Below are 19,631 nucleotides of genomic sequence, written 5' to 3' on the forward strand. Positions count from 1 at the left end.
AGATGTGGGTCTATCTTTTTGTTTCTTTTTTCTGCAGGCTATCAACCAGTTGTCCCAACAGCATTTATTGAACAGACCTTCCCATTTGCTTGGATTGTCGTCTGTCTTTTTGTCAAAGATTAATTGACTGTATCTATGTGGGTTTCCTTCTGGTGTTTGTATTCTGCTCCATTGATCTTCCTCTCTATCTTTGTGCCAGTACCACGCTGTTTTGATAACCACTGCCCTATAGTATGTCCAGAGGTCTGGAACTGTGATTCCCCTGCTAACTTCCTGTTCTTCAGGATGGTTCTGGCTATTCGTGGTTTTTTGTGTTTCCAGATGAACCTTTGGATCATTGTTTCCAGTTCCATGAAGAATGTTTTGGGCAATTTGATTGGGATTGCGTTGAATGTATATATTGCCTTTCGCAATATAGACATTTTAATGATATTGATTTTACCTATCCAGGAGCATGGGATGTTACTCCATCTTTTGAGGTCTTCTTCAATTTCTTTTTTAAGTGCTTTATATTTTTCCTCAAATAGGTCTCTTACATTTTTGGTTAGGTTAATTCCCAGATACTTCATACTTTTCTCTGTTATTTTGAATGGTATCTTGCTGGTTAAGTCTTTTTCCATCTTGGGGCTGTTCGCATACACTATGGCTGTTGATTTTTGTTCATTAATTTTGTACTCTGCCACTCTACCAAACTCTCGTATAAGTTCTAGCAGTCTCTGTGTTGAGCCTCTTGGCTCTTCTATATAAAGAATCATGTCATCTGCGTATAGTGAAAGTTTGACTTCTTCGTTTCCCATTTGGATTCCTCTGATTTCTTTTTCTTGTCTTATGGCCTCAGCAAGTACCTCTAGGACTATGTTGAATAGCAGTGGAGAAAGTGGACATCCCTGTCTTGTTCCTTATCTTAGTGGGAAGGGTTTCAGTTTTTCTCCATTTAGTATGATGCTGGCATTGGGTTTTTCATATATGGCTTTGATTATGTTGTGGATTTTTCCATCTATGCCTACCTTGGTTAGGGTTTTTAGCAGGAAGTGGTGTTGGATTTTGTCAAAAGCTTTTTCTGCATCTATTGATACTATCATGTGATTCTTGTTTTTCAGTTTTTGGATGTGGTGTATCACATTTATGGATTTCCTTATGTTGAACCACCCCTGCATTCCAGGGATGAATCCTACTTGATCCGGATGAATGATCTGTCGGATGATTTTTTGAATTCTATTGGCTAGGATTTTGTTGAGTATCTTAGCATCAATGTTCATCAGAGAGATAGGTCTGTAGTTTTCTTTCTCTGTTAGTTCTCTGTCTGGTTTTGGGATTAAGGTAATGTTGGCTTCATAGAATGAGTTTGGAAGGGTCGCTTCCTTTTCTATTGTTTTGAAGAGTTTGTAGAGGATTGGGGTTAGTTCTTTTCGGAATGTTTTGTAGAATTCTGGAGTGAAGCCGTCTGGGCCTGGGCTTTTCTCTGTTGGGAGGTCTTTAATCACTGATTCAATCTCTACTTCAGTTATGGGCTTGTTCAGGTTGTTTGTTGCCTCTGGGCTAAGTTTTGGCAGGTGGTAGAAGTCTAAGAACTTTTCCATTTCTTCGTGGTCTTCTGATTTGTTGGAGTATAGTGCTTTGTAGTAATTTCTGATTATGTCCTTAATGGTTGCAGTGTCTGTTGTTATGTTGCCTTTTTCATCTTTGATGCTGTTAATTCTTGCTTCCCTTGTTTTTTCTTTGTCAGTCGGGCCAGTGGGGTATCTATTTTGTTTATCTTTTCTAAAAACCAACTTTTTGATTCATTGATTTTGTGTATAGTTTTTTTTTTGTTTCTATCTGATTAATTTCCTCCCTTGTTTTGATGATTTCTTGTTTCCTATTGTGTGTGGGGCTCTTCTGCTGTTGTTTTTCCAATTCCTGGAGATGTGTGTTTAGTTCCTGTATTTGGCACCTCTCTTGGGCCTTGACATGGGCTCCAATTGCGATGAATTTACCCCGTAGCACTGCTTTGGCCGTGTCCCATAAGATTTGGAATGTTGTGTCAGAGTTTTCATTGGTTTCCATAAATTTTTTGATCTCATCTTTAATTTCTTCTCTGATCCATTGTTCGTTTAATAGCATATTGTTCAGCCTCCAAGAGTTTCTGTATTTCCTGGGGTATTTTGAATTGCTGATTTCCAATTTCATTCCGTGGTGGTCTGAGAGGGTACATGGTATGATTCCTATCTTTTTGAAGTTATTTAGGTTTGCTTTGTGTCCTATCATGTGGTCGATCCTGGAGAAGGTGCCATGCACTGCTGAAAAAAATGTATAATCTGTGGCCTTAGGGTAAAAAGTTCTATAAATGTCTACCAAGTCCAGTTGTTCTAATGTTTGTACGAGCCCTGTTGTTTCTTTGTTGAGTTTTTGTTTTGTTGATCTGTCTGTTGTTGTTAGTGGGGTGTTAATGTCTCCCACTATTATTGTCTCCTCTTAAGTCTGTAAGTAATTGCTTCACGTAGCTAGGTGCGTTGGAATTTGGTGCATATATATTCACAATGGTGATTACTTCCTGATGTATCAGTCCGCTCACCAATAAATAGCGACCTTCCCTGTCTTTTTTGATGTCTGTCAGCTTGAAGTCTATATCATCTGAAATTAGAATAGCTACCCCAGCCTTTTTTCTCGTCCATTGGCATGAAATATCTTTTTCCATCCCTTTACTTTCAGTTTCTTAGAGGCTTTTCTGGTTAGATGTGTCTCTTGCAGGCAACATATTGATGGGTTCTGTTTCAGGATCCAGTCTGTTAATCTGTGTCTTTTGATTGGTGAGTTTAGGCCATTTGTGTTTAGAGATAATATTGAGAGAAATTGATTTTGAGCTGCCATGAGTGTGTGTAAGTGTGCAAGTGTGTATTTGCGACTATTAGAGTCTCTGTCTGGTTGACTGTCTTCTTATGGATATTAGTGGGGAGGTCTTCCCATTTGCCATCTTTGATTTTGGTTTTCATTTTTTCTCTCTGGGTTTAGCACCTTCCTGAGGAGGTTGCCTAGGGCCGGTTTCATGCTAGTGTATTCTTCTAGTTTCTCTTTGCTGTTGAAATATTTAATTTCATTCTCAAATATAAATGAGAGTTTTGCCGGGTACATTATTCTCGGTTGGCAGTTGTTTTGTTTCAGGATTTGAAAGGTTTTACCCCACTCTCTTCTTGCCTGGAGTGTTTCTTCTGAGAGATCTGCTGTGATTCTGATTTGCCTTCCTCTGAAAGTAATCTTGTCTTTTTTTCTTACTTGTCTTAGAATTGTTTCTTTGTATTCTCTTGAAGGCAGTTTGAGGACCACATGTCTGGGTGAGGATCGCTTTGAGTCGACTCTGTTGGGGGTTCTCTGACCTTCCTGGATTTGTGCTGGATTTATATTTCCGGTGTTCTGGAAGTTCTCCTGTATTATTTCATTGAAGACCCGTTGCAAGCCTATCTCCTTTTCCACTCCCTCTGGAAGGCCTATTATTCTAATATTTGATTTTTTGAGGTTGTCTTTCATTTCCTGTATGGACCTATTGGCTTTCTCCAGATTTGTCTCCAACTGTTTGATGAACTGCTGCCTTTCATTCTGAATGTCTTCCAATTCTGATATTCTGTCCTCTGCTGTGTTCATTCTGTTGGTTAGGCTTTCAATTTTGTGTTCTATATCGAGGATTCCCTTTTTGACTTGATTTATTTCTGCAATAAATACCTTGGACTCTTCCCAGCGCTTCTCGCTGTCTCTGATGAATCTCATCACTAGTTTCTTAAATTCCTTCTCTGGTAATTCCTCTATGTCATCATCTTGCATCTCATGTATTAAGATTAGTTTTTGGTTGTTTTGGGGGGAAATGCTTGATCTTTCTTCTGGGTCAATACCTTTTCTGATATTTCTCCTCATTGTGTTGTTGTTTCTTGCCATTTTGGGATTTTAGCCTCTGACTTGCTTGTCCGGAGCCGTTGCCCCGGTGCTAATGTTTGTACGAGTGTGACCCAGCAACTGCTGTATGGAGTGTTGGCCTAAGTATAGCTAAGCACAGCAGGGGGTTCCAGCTGCTTGTTGTTTGGAGTTTGCGGACCACAGCCCCGAGCTGGGTCAGGAGACTCTATGTCCCAGCCCTAGTGCCAGGCCTTCCCCCTGCAGCTCCCACTCAAAGTCGTTGCCTCACTGGAAGCCACACTGCTCCACGCCTCTGTCTGAGTTCGTTGATTCTGCTGAGCTGTGTTTTGCCTCTTGGGCTCAGAGCCTCTAGGCAACCTCAGGACACAGGTCTACAGAGTCATGTCCCGCCTCTTGGGCTTGGGGCAGGAGCCGTGTGTAGCTGGGCCTCTGTGCCACCTCAGGCCACAGGTTCACAGAGTCTCTTCTTGGTTCTTGGGCTCGAGGCGGGGGCTGGGGCCGTGGCCGCGTGTAGTAGGGGCCTCTGTGCCACCTCAGGCCACAGGTCTAGAGAGCCGGTCCCGCCTCTTGGGCTCGGGGCAGGAGCCGTGTGTAGCTGGGGCCCCTGCGCCACCTCAGGACACAAGTCTACAGAGCCATGTCCCGCCTCTTGGGCTGGGGGTGGGAGCCGCGTGTGGCTAGGGCCTCTGCGCCACCTCAGGCCACAGGTCTAAAGAGCTGGTCCTGCCTCCTGGACTCCCGGCGGGAGCCGTGTGTAGCTGGGGCCTCTGCACCACCTCAGGCCACAGGTCCGCTGGGAGAACTTGCCCAGAGGTCCTGCAGAACCGGCTTTGCTTTGGGGTCTCCTGCTGAGCTGAGCACAGCAGGGGATCTATTCAAGTTCACAGTCCTGCCCTGCCCCCTTTACAAGGCTGTTCTTTCTCTCTCTCTCTCTTCTTTTTTTTTCTTTTTGCACTTTCTCAAAGGTGTTCTGCCATTGGGAGCAGAGCCCTGGGAGTCATGCAGCTGTGCTCCCACCAGCCTGCACCTCTGTCCAGGGAGGCTATGCCGAGTGTTGCCCCGCTCCTAATGCTCAGGCTGAGCTCAGCAGCAGTTTCCACTGGAAACTTTTGCAGTTAGTCAACCTTTCGGAGCCCAGTTGGGGATTACTGTAACCCGGACCCAGAGCGCAGCTCCAGTCTCCTCTGCACTCTCTCAAAGTTGCTGACCTGCTGGGAGGCAAGTTTCTGGGCAACCCCCCCCCCTGCTTATCTTCGTGGGATGATGCCCCCTTTGTTCAATCCAGTAGCCTCCTTTAGGGTCTCCTGCACTCCAGTGGTCTGTGCCCCTGTGAGTGTGGACACCTGTCCTTCCAACTGCCTTTGTCCTCCCAGGAAAGGCTGAGATTCCGCCGCCTTCCCCCTGGCTGGGATCGCTACTCACCAAAATTCTCACTGCATGCCGTCCCCTCTTTTTTCCTTTTTATCGTTGTCTCTCCACTCTGTGTAGATCTTCTTACTTCAGCGAACTCCAGTGACCTTCCTACACCTATCCCCTCATTTCTGTGTCTCCTGGTTTGTTTCTCTGCTGGATCAGTTCCCCTCTGTCCCCACACTGCCCTACACCAGCTCTCTATGGTCGGCCATCTTCCTCACTCTCCGAGGTCCCTTTTTTCATCTATGTGTGAGTGTTTCTTATCATATAAAGAATACACATCAGGAAGGGGTCACATAAAGAAGGAGGAACAGGAAAGCCCACTTGTCAGCTGTTAACTGATGTCTGTGAAGACAGGGATGGATTTCACTTTCTGTAAACCAGATGAATTAAGTGCAGAGTGCAGGCAAGCAGTGAAAGTTGTCTTGCAGTTATTCTAAAATACAGAAAATTTTTTTCCTCTTTTCTTCACTAACTTGCGGTTCAATTGTAAATTAAGTTCATGTTTATTTGCAAGTCATTGCTGTGTAAGACATTCAGTAAATATCAGTGAACCCTGTTGAACTGTTCATTCAGTTGGAAGAGAGCAAGAATCAGAGGGTGAGAAATTCGACTTGAGCACTAACCCTGCAGGAACCACTGCTTTCCCAGGCCACAAGCAGCACGCTGGATGGGAAGCTGAGCTGCTGGGATTAGAACTGGCACCCATATGGGATCCTGGCATGTGCAAGGCAAAGACTTTAGCAGCTAGGTTACCGTGCCTGGCCATATTTTGTATTTTCAATTAAAAATATTTGTATGTTCCTGATACTGTGTGCAAGAGCCATGTGCAAGTATACTGTTTGTAGCTTTAATCACCTGCAGCATTCTTAGTACTTTTAAAATTAAAGGTCAACATTTTATTCATGACCAGATTAAAAGTGAAGAACCAGCCTTTCTGTGGAGAGTGAGAATAATTGTGTACAAACTAGAGAAATATGCAATTATGTGACATCCTTTGTGTAATAAAAATTTTATTTAATGCTAAACAAAAGAACACGCCTTTGCATGCACTCACCTTGGTGATGCAGTCAGGCTTTCCCTGTCAGTGCCATTCCAATCTTGCCCACTCCAGGTCATCTGCCATTGGCGTCTGCAGGTGGTGCAGGTCCTTCTGTGCCTTGGATCTGTTTGGTGAAGTCCTTGCTCTCAGACTCCACTTCAGGGCATGCGTGTTGTTCTGCCCCCAGTCTCTTCCTGGGTGCTCTTCATCCCACCATGTCATTGCTGACAATAGCAAGACATGAAAGCAGTGGGAGAACTGTGTGGAAATGATTTGGAGTTGGGTGAGCCCACCGTTTCCTCAGCTGTTCTCACTGTGTTTCTGAGATTGGCTTTGTCCTCATTATATAGAGAATGTCACCTCTGTGTGCAAGCAAGTGGAGAAACCCTGTCTTTATTTGTTCTTTTGAGAGTGTAGTGCTCTGTTAAACAGTGAGCAGTCTGGTGGTCCCTGAAGCTGACTTGTGAGGAATCAAATGATCTCGTTCTAAACCCAGCTATACCATATGGGAGCTGTGGAGCCCTACAGTGTCCTGTTTGTAGGATCCTATTCCTCCCCTGAAATAAAGGGTCCTATCTGCATTCAAGGTGTTTCATGGTGGAAGGTGTGAATATTTAATTGAAAAGGTGTTCTATCATCCAAGTTGTGAAAGTGTGAGTTATTTCACCTATCATGTTTATTACTCTGTTAGTGTAGCACATGAAAATATTTGTAGTGGTGCTCATTCTCAAGGAAAATATTCTTGTATTTCAGAAAGTGTTACAGGAACAAACTGTTTATATACAATATACAGAATACTTGGATTGCCCTCAGTGTTATGAATTCACAACTGACATCAATGCATAAACCATAACATTGAACATTTCTCAATGCACAATTTTTTAAATCCATTCTTAATTCTCACTATGCTTGGAAGCACTGGGGCTGGTTACAAAACCATAAAAGAGTGCCTGTGCTGCCCGCCTACCCCCTTCACAAACACACTGAGTTGATTAAAACCTCTGAAGTGGAAAGGACTAAGTGAGCAATGAAAAACAAAACACTAAAAATTACATCTTGTTTTCATTTTGTCAATGAACCAAAGTTCATCAAAGGAGAGTTGAAGCGCATCTAACCCACAGGTAGGAACATAGGTCAAGGTACATGTATTGAGCCATGATTACTTATAAAAGCCTGTGGTTGCCAGCTCCCACTTGTCTCAGGAAGAATAGGAGGCTCCATGGATCCCACGGTGGTGCTGGTGCTTTGTCTCTCCCTCTTGCTTCTCTTTTCACTCTGGAAACAGAGCCATGGGCGAGGGAACCTCCCGCCTGGTCCCACTCCTCTTCCAATTCTTGGCAACATCCTACAGATAGATTTTAAGGACATCAGCAAATCCCTAACCAAAGTAAGTATGCATTGTTATGTCCCAGTGCTTATAATGTATAATTTGTGTTAAGTTTTAAAAATATTGCATGAGTGGAGATTAATTACCGAAGTATTTTATTCCAAGAAAGCAATCCCTTGGGATTCAACTTTTTGATGTGGTGTTATCAGAATTAGTTGGAAGAAAGTAATGCATTTGGTCAGTAAAGAAGCTTTAAAGCAGCGGGGTGATGTCAAAGCCATTTGTTTCACACTCTTTTCATTGTTGCTTTTGTTTATTCAAATTCCCTGCAACAGAGAGTTTTGTGACTACTGATTTTAGTGATAAATCATCCATACTTATTCTTTGTGTTTTGCTTTGATAACCAAGGGAATTAAACTTCAAGAAAACAAATTATTACTGATATAAAGGAAAAAAATCTATGGTAAGTCATTTAACCGTTAGGGATGCAAATTTTTACTGATGTCCAGGAAAACTCTATGGTTTGTATGAATACAATACTCGATGGTACAAATGAATAAAAGAGAGAATGAACAAGGGTCTTCTGGGTGGTAATGGAATGCATTTGGATGCGTTGAAAGCCGCCGTCTGTTTCAGAGAATGCATGGTAGGGGTCAAATCATGTTTGTATCAGGTCTGTGTGTTTTACTCTGCCTCAGTGGTACCCACACGCTCTGTGTTAGTTACGCACATAGAGCTTTACTTGGCTGGCCTTTCAAGGTTCCTGGGTGAGTATAAATCTAGTATTCCTTACTACTGATTGTGCTTCCCATGTCAGGCCCTTGTAGGTGATCCAATTATCACTATAGTGCAGTGAGGTCGGGGTCTGATCTGACTCATGAGTCCTGATAAATTCTCAGGCATCAGTGTCACTGAAGCACAATTTAAATATGGGACTTCTATGTATTAGTCATAGGAGACACAATTACAAATCTCTAAACCTTTAGACTGTTGTCTTATTAATGTAGAAGGTACGCTAACCAATCCTTATTGAGTAGCCAGGATGATCTGAAACCAATTTTCCCTGCAATAGTGCGGTTGTTGGGAGCCACCATGTGTGGCGCTGTTGTAATCATCATCATGTTTGTGTATACCTTCCAGAATGTTGATGTTGTATCTGACAGAACAAAATTATCCAAGAGTTCATACAACCTGAGTAATTCACATAATGTAAACCAAATGAGATTTCTCTTTTTCTTTCCTCCCTCAGCTGTCAGAAGTCTATGGCCCTGTGTTCACTGTGTATTTGGGCATGAAGCCCACTGTGGTGTTGCACGGTTATGAAGCAGTAAAGGAAGCACTAATTGACCTTGGAGAGGAGTTTTCTGGAAGAAGGATTTTGCCAGTGAATCACAAAGTTACTAAAGGATTAGGTCAGTGTTCTCATGTGAGTCTTCACACATGTGTGTTTTCATGTGTTCACACACATATTCATGTTTGTACATTCACATGTTTTACGTTCACATATACGATCGTGTTTTTTCATGTTTATTTACATGTATATGTGCTGGTGTTGACAATGGATATTGGGAAGGTGAGTGCAGAAGCTGGGGGCTCTAACTGCAGAGTTTTCAAATGCCAGCTTCCTCTTCTTCTCCTGAAATGCTCCTTGACTTTCCACTTCTTCTCTCAGGAATCATTTTTAGCAATGGAAAGACATGGAAGCACACCCGGCGCTTCTCACTTGTGACCCTGCGGAATTTTGGGATGGGAAAGAGGAGCATAGAGGAACGAGTTCAGGAGGAGGCCCGCTGCCTTGTGGAGGAGCTGAGGAAAACCAATGGTGAGTTTATTTATCTTTTTCTCCCTTTGAAAATCACACTTGTTTTATTTTTTGATGAAGATTACGTAGTTGGAAAATATATGTGCATAAGGACCACTGATTGGTGTGGCAAGTTGAGGAATAGGGGAAAGTAGTGAGACATTAGTTTTTGATTTTTTCCTCCCTGTATCTGGGAGTAGAGGGGAGAGGAGCGGAGAGCGCTGCTCCCAGCAGTCTAACCACATCAGTACCTGGGGATGGGGACTGCCACTTGATGCCATCCTAGGAGCTGGTGGCTGACTCTTTAAATGTCCATAAGAAGCCTCTCCCCTGTCTAGTGATAGCCTTGGATGGACTTGTTGCAAGGACAGTGAGCGATTGCATTCTTTGTCGTGGTTTTCATCTCCCTGGAGGAGCCTGGAACAGGACCAGGGACTCTCTCTGAAGCAGAGTCCAGGGAGCTGTTGTGGATATTTAGTTGTTGTGCTTCACGTACTCGTCATTATACAGTACTTGGAATAAAAACCTCATCAGACTTTTTTTCTGTTCTTGCTTTGTTTTGGCAACCTCAGTTTTTCAAAGAGAAAATAATATTTTTATTCCTGTGACTTAATTGTAAAATACAACTAGACCATTTCACCAGGGTGCCTGCTGGGAATGATTTGATCACACCATTATGGAGCATGACAAAGTATCAGATACTGTCACTAGTTGGTCTGCATTTGTGGAATGAACATCTTAACATGTTTAGAGATTTTTCAGTGTTTATGTCTGCAGGGCTTTGATTTTAACTGCCTAAACATTTTTTAATGCATTCAATATCCATCTGTTATTTAATTCCTTATCCATATGTTATTTAATTCCATGTCATTTCCTTATATTCTCTTGACTGAATTCACCTTTAATTATATCTAGGATGTTAATTCTGTTTGTTTTTTACATTTAAAATTTTTTGCTATGTTGGATGCAACAAAAGTTTCATTCTAATGTTGCTCAGTAAAATACAAAACGCAAAAGAAAATAGAAAACTTTACTCTACTTATCTTTTCCTATATGCGAAATAATAAAATTGATCTAAACAATGACCATTATTGAAAATTCATGGTGACACAGCGTACTTTTGATGTCTATGTAGCACAGTTATCTAGAATTTCACAAGAGCACAGGTTTAGTGCAAAGAAAAGGTGTGCAACCTGATTAGTGGTGCTGGGCATTGTCTCCTAGGGAGGAAGAACATTTCCTCCCACCTCAATGGCTCAAAGAACGTCATTTCTGGATTTACATGTGGTGTTTGCCATGTCAGTTTGAATGGAAGTTGAATAACTTCATTTTAATTTTAGGCAAACGATTCTCTTACCATTTTGGGGGGGGGGTAATTTCCTTGATTCCATGGATGCTCGCTGTCCTTAATTGTTCCTTCAAAGTCCTGAATTGCGTCAACCCTTTCTGTCAGTGTTCCTCTTTCTGCAGTTTCTACACCCATTTTCTTCAATCTTTTAATGTGTTTAAAAACAACTCAGCAGGTCTTCCTTAATTGACTGTTCCTTTTCTGGGTAGATATAACTGTACACTGATAACTTGAGTTATTGGTGTCTTAGGGGTGGCCTCTCAGGTTTTCCCTATGGCCTCCAAATAACATTGACTTGGGGTCAGAGTCCTGCGCACAGAGGCTGTGATGTTTCCTCTGGCATTGGGTGTTCCTGAAGCTGGAAGACTGTCATTCAATAAGGGATGAGGTCAACAGTCCTTTTTGGAAAGGAAGTAGTGTTGTTCTCAGCACTTTGAAGATGATGCTGATCAGGTAATTTGTACATAGTTCCTGTTTTAGAGTCTAAAATCACCTGTGTCTCATAGTTCGAAGTCTAGGAGGTTTGTATGGCTTTTCTAATGGTGCTTAAAAATGTTTCTCATTCTTCAGCCTCACCCTGTGACCCCACCTTTATCCTGGGTGCTGCTCCCTGCAATGTGATCTGCTCTGTGATTTTCCAGAACCGTTTTGATTATAAAGACCAGCAATTTCTTAACTTGATGGGAAAATTCAATGAAAACTTCAGGAATGGTAATGTCCTGAGCGTACAGGTGAGATGATGTTCCTTTGTTTCGAATGAAACTTTCTTGTCTTCAGTGACAAGCTCAGAATTGTGCCTTACAGTGCAGTCTCTGCACTTTTCAACTTTGACTTTGCAATGTGTTCTATCAAAGTTTGTGAGAAAGTTGAATTCTATTTATGAATTTTGTTTTATCTTTTTACCCAGTAGCATGTTTACCATTATTGTTTTTCTATAGGATTAGCTGTTTTTTAGTGACTTTTTCTAGATCGTTGAAAATGTGTGTTTGATGTGTTGTGTGTGCTATGCTTTCTCTGTTCCCTTACCTTCTTAGTAACTGGTATTGACAGACATGAAACTTTAAGTGAAAGTGAAAAATGAGAAACAAAAAGTTGGATACACATACAAAGTGAGAAAGAGAGCAAGCAGGAGAGAGATACATAATGGAGAGACGTAATTGCCAAAAGAAGAGCAAAAGAAGTGATGGGAAGGAAGGAAAATGAGAAAGGGGACAGAAGGCCTGGATCTGTGTTGGGGCTCCTCTAACCTCCACTTATACATGTTGATCAAACTGAACCTCAATGTCAGTCACTGGTGAAAGTTCAGGATTTTCTCAAAGTCCTTTCTGTGCTTTTTATTGCTAAAAATGTTTATTTTTCTTTGAGTTTACTTGATTGGTAGAGACTGGAGGAGATTCAGACTGTCTCACATAGACACAAAATGTCTATCCTCTGATTCCGTCTTCAGTTGCCCACATCAGCAAAAGTGTGCCAACTGAAGTCAGCAATCTGGGACGTTGTTGAGTTTTTTCTATGGGTGGCATGGGTGCAAGTGTTGCCGCATCTCCTGCTGCCTCCCAATGGATGTATTACCAGGAAGGTGAGAGTGGCAGTTGTTGTGAGAAATGAGTAGAGAGACTACAATTAGGAATTTTTTCCAAAGTGAAATATTCATTATTTATTCGTTACTCATTTTTGGAAATAGAGGTGTACAAACAGAAGATGATATATAGAGAAAGATCTTCCATGTGCTGGTTCATGCCCTAGGTGGCTTCAGTGACTGCAGCTGAGCCATTCTGAAGCCAGGAGCCAGGAGCTTCATTGGGTCTTGCCTGTGATTGCAGGTTCCCAAGGCCCTAGGCCATCCTCTACTGTTCTCACAGGCTACAAACAGAGAGGTGAATGGGAAGTGGTACAGCTGGGACATGAACTGGTACCCATATGGCATCCCAGTGGATGCAAGGCAAGGATGTAATTGCTAGGCTATTGCATTGGACCTCAGAATGAAATCTTAAGATTTACCTAATGTCTACTCCCCAATTCTTTTTGTTTTAAGCTAAAAATTTCTGTTGGAATGTGTAGGCTATATAGTTGGTGTAATGAATGGAAAATAAATACCAAATTTTCAGAGTTAAAGGCCTTGATGATATACATCTAATTGACACTATATCCATTATTCAGTGGCTATAGTGGTGAGAAATTATGGCTATGACATCATGAACTAGAAGGATTCTTGTTAATGCTAAGCATCTTAGGTTTTTTTTTTTTTTTTGGCAGATTCTTTGTCGTTGTCTGTGCACTGCAGATGAGTTTCAAAGTAACCTGTATCTTTGCGCTCTCTCTCTTTCTCTCTCTCTCTCTCTCTCTCTCTGCTGCTAAGAACCTTAGTGTTTTTGTGTTGGGTTTGGATCCTTCGGTTACCTGATTGACCACTTCCACCACCAGCTCCAGAAGAAACACCACTACGGAAGCTGCCCTAACAACTTCCTCCAAAACTGCCTCTTGCCCTATATCCTTAGTTTTACAGGTGCTATTCATTATAACTTACAAAACTATTATATTGCCACCAGCAATATATTGTCATTGGTACTTCAATATTTATTTCATTGGAATCATATTTTCTACTAGGTTCAATTTTTGGTTTCCATATCCTCGTCCTCAACCACTCTGCTGCTTTTAACCACGACTATTACTATCATCTCCACACTTTCTATGCATCATCACCTCCACCATAATTTTGCCTGCTGCTGCAGCCAGCTCCACCACAAGAGCCTTCTGTTCCTCCCAAATTTCCACTTAGTCAGAATTACCTCAACCATATGCAGTGTTCCCTCTGTGACACAAAATTGTCACCTCTATCCCTGTGTCCCCTTGGTGATCCAGCAGCTGATTGTGTCTCTTGCTTAGAAAAGGCCATTTTCACCTCAAAACTATGCCACCAATTGTCTGGCATTTTTGAACAATCATTGTATCAATGTTGTCATGATTCTTAGAGGCTACAAATGCAAATCTTCTCTCCTCCATCTGCCTCTCTTCCTTAACTTCTGTATCTCATCTTTCCATACTTTTTTGTAAGTACTCCCTCAAATGTTATGCTTATGTATGTTCTTTAATAACACCAACAACAGTTTTCATTGTTATGTGGGTACCAGCTTGTAGAAGACTCGTTCTGGAAACAGCTCCCTGATACTACCCCACGCCCATGTACCATGCATGTTGGAGCAGCCATGGCTGCATCCACCTCTCCTACACAGGCATGAGATCATAAAAGCAAAGGCCCTGGAACACTTCATCTTGTGGTCTTTCAGTATCACAGCATTGGTGAATGTGCCTCATTTCTTAGAATGTTCTCTTTAACCAGGGTGAATGTACATCATTTCTCAAATTGTTCTCTTAAACGTGAAGTTCAGACCATTGTCAGATTCCCCAACTTTCCTGATTCTTCACAACATGGCGTTCCAAGTTCAGGTCTTACTTTCCTCATTTCCCTCTAGTGCAATACATCTCTCAGTTCCCTTCCTAGACCTCTGTCTGGCCAAGGTATATTTGCAGTTTGGTCAGTTTCCCAGTATTCAGGTCCTTTTGAATGCTCAATTGTCTACACTATTCTCTCCCAAGGTCCTCGTGTTTTGTTCTCAATGTTGTGCTGTGTAGCTCAAGTACAATCTTTTGCAGAGGGTTGGCAGCAGGGTATTTGCTTTTCTTACAGTTTATGCAGGAGTGTTTGCTTTTTTGCATGTGAGTGAATTCATAATCAAACACAAATGGAGACAAATGTGTTGGGTCATGCTCTGGACGTTCTTTGCCAGAATTAGAACAGAGACACAACCTCTTTGTCTGGAGCTGTGGAGCATAGTCCCACCATGATATCAGGGCTGCCCTTGAGAAGTCCACTTTCCTTTTAGGAGTAAGACGAGCCAATGGCACATAACAGGACACAAAGTTCTTGGAATATTATTGTTTCCTTGAGCTTTCTGTTGTTTCTGTAAACTGTTTGCTGTGGTCCAGAGTTCTGATAAAGCTGACTCAGTCTAGTATGCATTGATTTAGTAAAAGGTTTGAGGAGAAATGGGACTTTTGCTGTATCTACTGTGACTTCTTTATTGATATCAAATATTGAAGTGACTGCACACCACAGAACTGCTCATATTGTAGTATCATAGAAGTCTTCCTGGAAATAGAATTGAGCATTTAGAGCACAGGTACCTGGAAATCATGCTGAAATTCAAACCCTTGGCTGGTGGTTTTCCCATCAAAGCAGACATCCTGTTTTCTCAAGGTGTTTCTGTGCCCACCAGCCTGCTCACAACTCTTCATGGACATCCCAGGTTCCTGTTGAAAGGTTTTGGTTCTCACATATGTGTTTACTATTTGACTTAGAGGGATTTTCATTGTATTGTTTGCATGAAAGACCCCAAGTAGGCATGTCAAGGAGGCCGAATGGGAGCACAGATGCCACAAAGAACCTTTGAAAATCTTGGGATATTAACAAAGCAAGGTTTATTGGAAAAAATGATTGGTTGGGGATGAAAGATTCATGAAAAATATCAATTTTGTCCTGTGATGAGTGGACACATTTTGTGATTTATGGAAGTAACTAAGCACTCTAAGCCCAGATTTTCATCCTGAAAGTTTGGTCTGCATTACTTGATCTTTTCACATTTACCCCATTCACACAATGGTGATTTTATTCTTGAGGCTGCAGGCTCAATATAGACATAGCAGAACCTGATGTGGTTATTTACGTGTTAAACCATTCTTCTCTCTCCGTTTTTCTATAGAATGTGAGTGATCACATTCATGCCACTCTATATTTTAAGTTTGTAGGGAAGAATTAATAGAATAAGTAAGAACTGACATAAAGATGATGAAACTAGTATGTGTGTAAAGAGGTTATTGTCATCTTTGATCAAGGGATCAGGGCTTTCTCCCTTACTTCTGCTTGTCAGCACCAAGGGTTAATCTGCACAAACACTCCAATGGTGCTGCTCAAGGTAGAGATGCCTTTTTCTAGAAAAGTTATGACTTGTAGATTTCTGTGTTGTTTAGCTGTTTAATAAATGTACTCTAATTGCATTTTTAATTATCTTTCTAAGCTCTGCAATATGTTCCCCATTCTTATTGATTATCTTCCTGGAAGTCAGAAAACAACAATTAGAAATAATACTTATATAAAAAATTATGTGTTGGAAAAAGTAAAAGAACATCAAGAATCTCTGGACATTAACAACCCTCGGGACTTCATTGACTGTTTCCTGATCAAAATGGAACAGGTAAAGCATTATTTGTTTTTCTGCAATTTTAGCTTATTAGTAATTTCTGTGCTTATTGAGAACATCTGCATGATCAGATATGAAGTATCTGGCCATCATTTTAGGTACTTGCTGTGTTTTTGGGTCTTGACTAAGTATCATGGGGGAGTTGAAATGAATTGTTTAACAGAGTGTATAGTCTCTCCTTCTAGATGGTATCTGAGGTCACATGGAATGCACACACCTCAGTTAATGCAGAAATAAGTTAAAAAATTAAAATACCCAACAGAAACTGATTTTGCTCATGTTCCTATCCTGCAGAATATGGGATAATGTGAATGAAGGTTTCTCTATCCCTCTTTCTCTCTCTCTTTCTCTTGATTGGAATGCGACTGTCAGGATTGTTGTTTTGTAAAAAGAAGTTTTACATTTCACAATGCATTTCCATAGACTCAGTGATTTCTCCTTCCTGCTGTTCCATTACCCCTCCCTGCCCCATTATTTTCCCATATTATTGCATTGGGACTGTCTTTTTGCAGCAGTTGAGTTTATTCTGTTAAGTACGACATCATCGCTATACACAATGGTAGAAGTCCAGCATCCTATTTTCAAGATATTTTTAAGAGCTGTATTGGGAATCAAGTTTATCTATTCAGGTTACCAATATGTTTGAATGTTTACATTTTTGTAAAACTTATTTGAATGTAGGAGTTGAACAGACTGGGAAAATCTGGGGAAGAGGGAAAGAGAAAAAAAGGTTTTAGAAAGGGAGACAGAGAGAGAGAGAGAGAGAGAGAGAGAGAGACAGACAGAGAGAGAGAGAGAGAGATTGATTCCCAATTAGAATGAGACCAGGACAAATAAACAAATCAAGGATTCAGTCTTACTGTCCCCTAAAGAGGACCAGGCCCCAACTAATTGAACATTCACCTCCTGCTCCAGTGTGAACTAACAGGGAAATGCTGCAGGAGCGAGGTGGGATTTGGACTCAGCCACTCTGTTATTGGCAATGGCAACTGGCTGGTGCCACTTCTACCATTATGTCAAAACTCACTTTTCCCCTTCATTGTTCAGATGTAGTATTTTTTTAAGCTTTTCTTTCAATATTCGAAAATATTGCTCTTCTCTGGAAAATCTTCACTTATTATCTTACCTGAGTTACACTGTATGTAGGAATTCAGTTTTCTCCTGATGGTTTTTGTGACTTGAGTTGGTCTTAGGTTTATTGTTATTGTTTCTGATATCCTTTGTTATTTCCAGAACTGGATTCTTGATTCTGGGGAATTGTCAGCCACGTTTCAGTCAATACATTTCAGTCCTTTAGTATTAGAGGTTCCTTGTTGTATTTCGTCTCGTTTGCTGTCCAAGTGTAAATGTGAACTTCTTAGTTTCAGTCACACTCATCTTGAGCTATATGATTTCCTTTTGATCTTTCAGACACTTTCATCTCTGTGGGAATTCTCCACTTGTTCATGTGCCCTCTTTACTAAATTGAGCACTTGTATAATGACATTTTGAATTTTATCTCAGATAAGTCATATATTTTCAATTCACTCTTGTGCTTTTCCTTGCTCCTTGTAATTATTTTTGTGTATTAGAGACTAGAGCTGCCCCAACCAATCTTGTTAGATTGGCCTTGTGTATAACAAGCATCTCACCCCTCCGTCTGGGAGCCATTCTGAGATGCCATGTGAAGTTCATGTTCTTCACAGCTGTTGCCTCTGTTTTCAGTGCTCACTAGGAGGTGAGGATGTGCTTTGTCCTGTAGTGCTACAAGATAGTGAGGATAGAAGATGGGCTGTGGAGGTGCAGCTGTACATGTGGGGGTTAGATACACATTCCAGATCATGTATCCTCCCGATGGGGCTGAGAGTGGCTGTCTGTTCTTCATTCCCTTTCCATTTTCCAGAGAGAGGATTTCAAAAACTACCTGCACTCATGTTCTGAATGCTCTGTTATCCCTGACTGGGAGACACTGCTGGATATGGACCCACTGCATTTGTATGTCTGGTTTCTGTGACCTAAGGAGGATTGGGAATGAGAAGGCCCAGGCACTTGTAGAAACAGGTAGTTGATGATGCAGGAGAATCATAAATATGTGGCAGTTAGTGTCTGCATAAGTCCTCTGCAGGATGAATGGGTATGTCCTTAGGTACATTGGAGTACTTAGGACTAGGGTGGGGGAAATGGGAGGCTTCTGCTCAGGATTTCAGAGGTTTGCTGTGTGCAGTGCCTGTCAGCGTCCTGACATGGGCTCTCTATACCCTCTCCTGTCAGCAGTGACACCACTTTCTCACAAAGGGGGAAATTATGACCTTCATATTTCATCCTGTGTCATACCCATGGAGGATGAATCCATTGGCTGTGTGTGCATCCATTATACAACTTCTACTTGTTTCTTTGGTTTAGAGAAACACCACTTCCAAGTTAGAGAATTAAGAAATACACGATCGGTACCCATCTGTTTGGTCTAAAAGCTTGTCTGCTCGGGAAGAAAGTCAATGCTGGGGTGTGCTTCTGGCTTGTGTGACACAGTGCATGGGATGGGATGGATGTCTGAGTTTCCCACAGCTGTTGGTACCTGTTTTATGTGGATATTTTAAGTTGTTGTTGTGGTTTATCAACTTATGGGGCTTTGTCTTGCTGGAGTTTCATTTGTAAATTTATGTGCATTTAGAACATGTGTAGATTGTGTGGAAAATTGAAGAGCTTCTTCTGTATTGGTTTCATACACTGAAACTTGTAGTCTTTTCAACATAGTTTATAGTATTTTTCAATTAACGGTTCATTTCTCCGATCTCATTTTTTATTCTGAACACATTGATGAAATTTCTATTAAAAATATCTTGCAACACAGTGACTTATCTGACATTGAGTGGATCTCAAGTTATTTATTTCCCAGCTGACACCAATAAACCTAATCTAATGAATGCAGGAAGCTGCGGTCCATATTCAACACCTATGGGTGATGAAGTTTAGCTCAGCCCACCCAACCCCACCACACATTTCAGTCCACAAGTATGCTAATGGGTGCTGCTGCCTTGTCTAGCCTGGTCCACCTGGCTCTTGTGCCTACCAGCAGGGATCTGTCCAGCAGAAGAGGGTCTGCAACCCTTCATTACTTTTATAAATCAAATTCCCTCCATCTGTCCTGCATTGTTCATATCAAATTTTTTGGTTTGATTCTGCATTTTCATATATGGGTGAAAACATACAGTGATTATCTGTCTGTGTCTAACTGCTTTCACTTAACATAATGTCTTCTAGATCCAGCAGCTGAGAGTGTTTTAATATTGTCCTTTCCATCTTAATTGTACCCTTTAGAGAAATCTGAGTTGTCTTGGGCTGAGTGTGATAAAATGTGCACTAGCACAATATCAAATTTTCAATTAATTCCTAGGAAAAGCACAATCCACAGAGTGAATTCACTATTGAGAACCTGTTGATCACGGTGCTTGATTTGTTTGCTGCTGGAACGGAGACGACCAGCACCACCCTGAGATATGGGCTCCTGCTCCTGTTGAAGCACCCTGAGGTCGCAGGTATGAGCACCGGGAGGGAGCATGGCAGGGTCAGCAGAGACA

General features: G+C 41.5%; 1 protein-coding gene across 1 annotated transcript in view; it reads left to right on the forward strand.

Annotated features, from left to right (window-relative positions):
- The window catches only part of LOC101528927 (cytochrome P450 2C14-like), a 126,770-nt gene that overhangs the window by 92,292 nt on the left and 14,847 nt on the right, over positions 1-19,631 (forward strand). The window contains exons 1-6 of the mRNA XM_058672004.1: positions 7,560-7,727; positions 8,917-9,079; positions 9,340-9,489; positions 11,387-11,547; positions 15,892-16,068; positions 19,448-19,589. Of these exons, the coding sequence (XP_058527987.1) occupies positions 7,560-7,727; positions 8,917-9,079; positions 9,340-9,489; positions 11,387-11,547; positions 15,892-16,068; positions 19,448-19,589 (961 nt within the window). Of the gene's footprint in view, positions 7,728-8,916; positions 9,080-9,339; positions 9,490-11,386; positions 11,548-15,891; positions 16,069-19,447; positions 19,590-19,631 lie in introns of the transcript that reaches the window.

The sequence above is a fragment of the Ochotona princeps genome, chromosome 13 (genome assembly GCF_030435755.1).
Source record: "Ochotona princeps isolate mOchPri1 chromosome 13, mOchPri1.hap1, whole genome shotgun sequence".
Taxonomy (NCBI): domain Eukaryota; kingdom Metazoa; phylum Chordata; class Mammalia; order Lagomorpha; family Ochotonidae; genus Ochotona; species Ochotona princeps.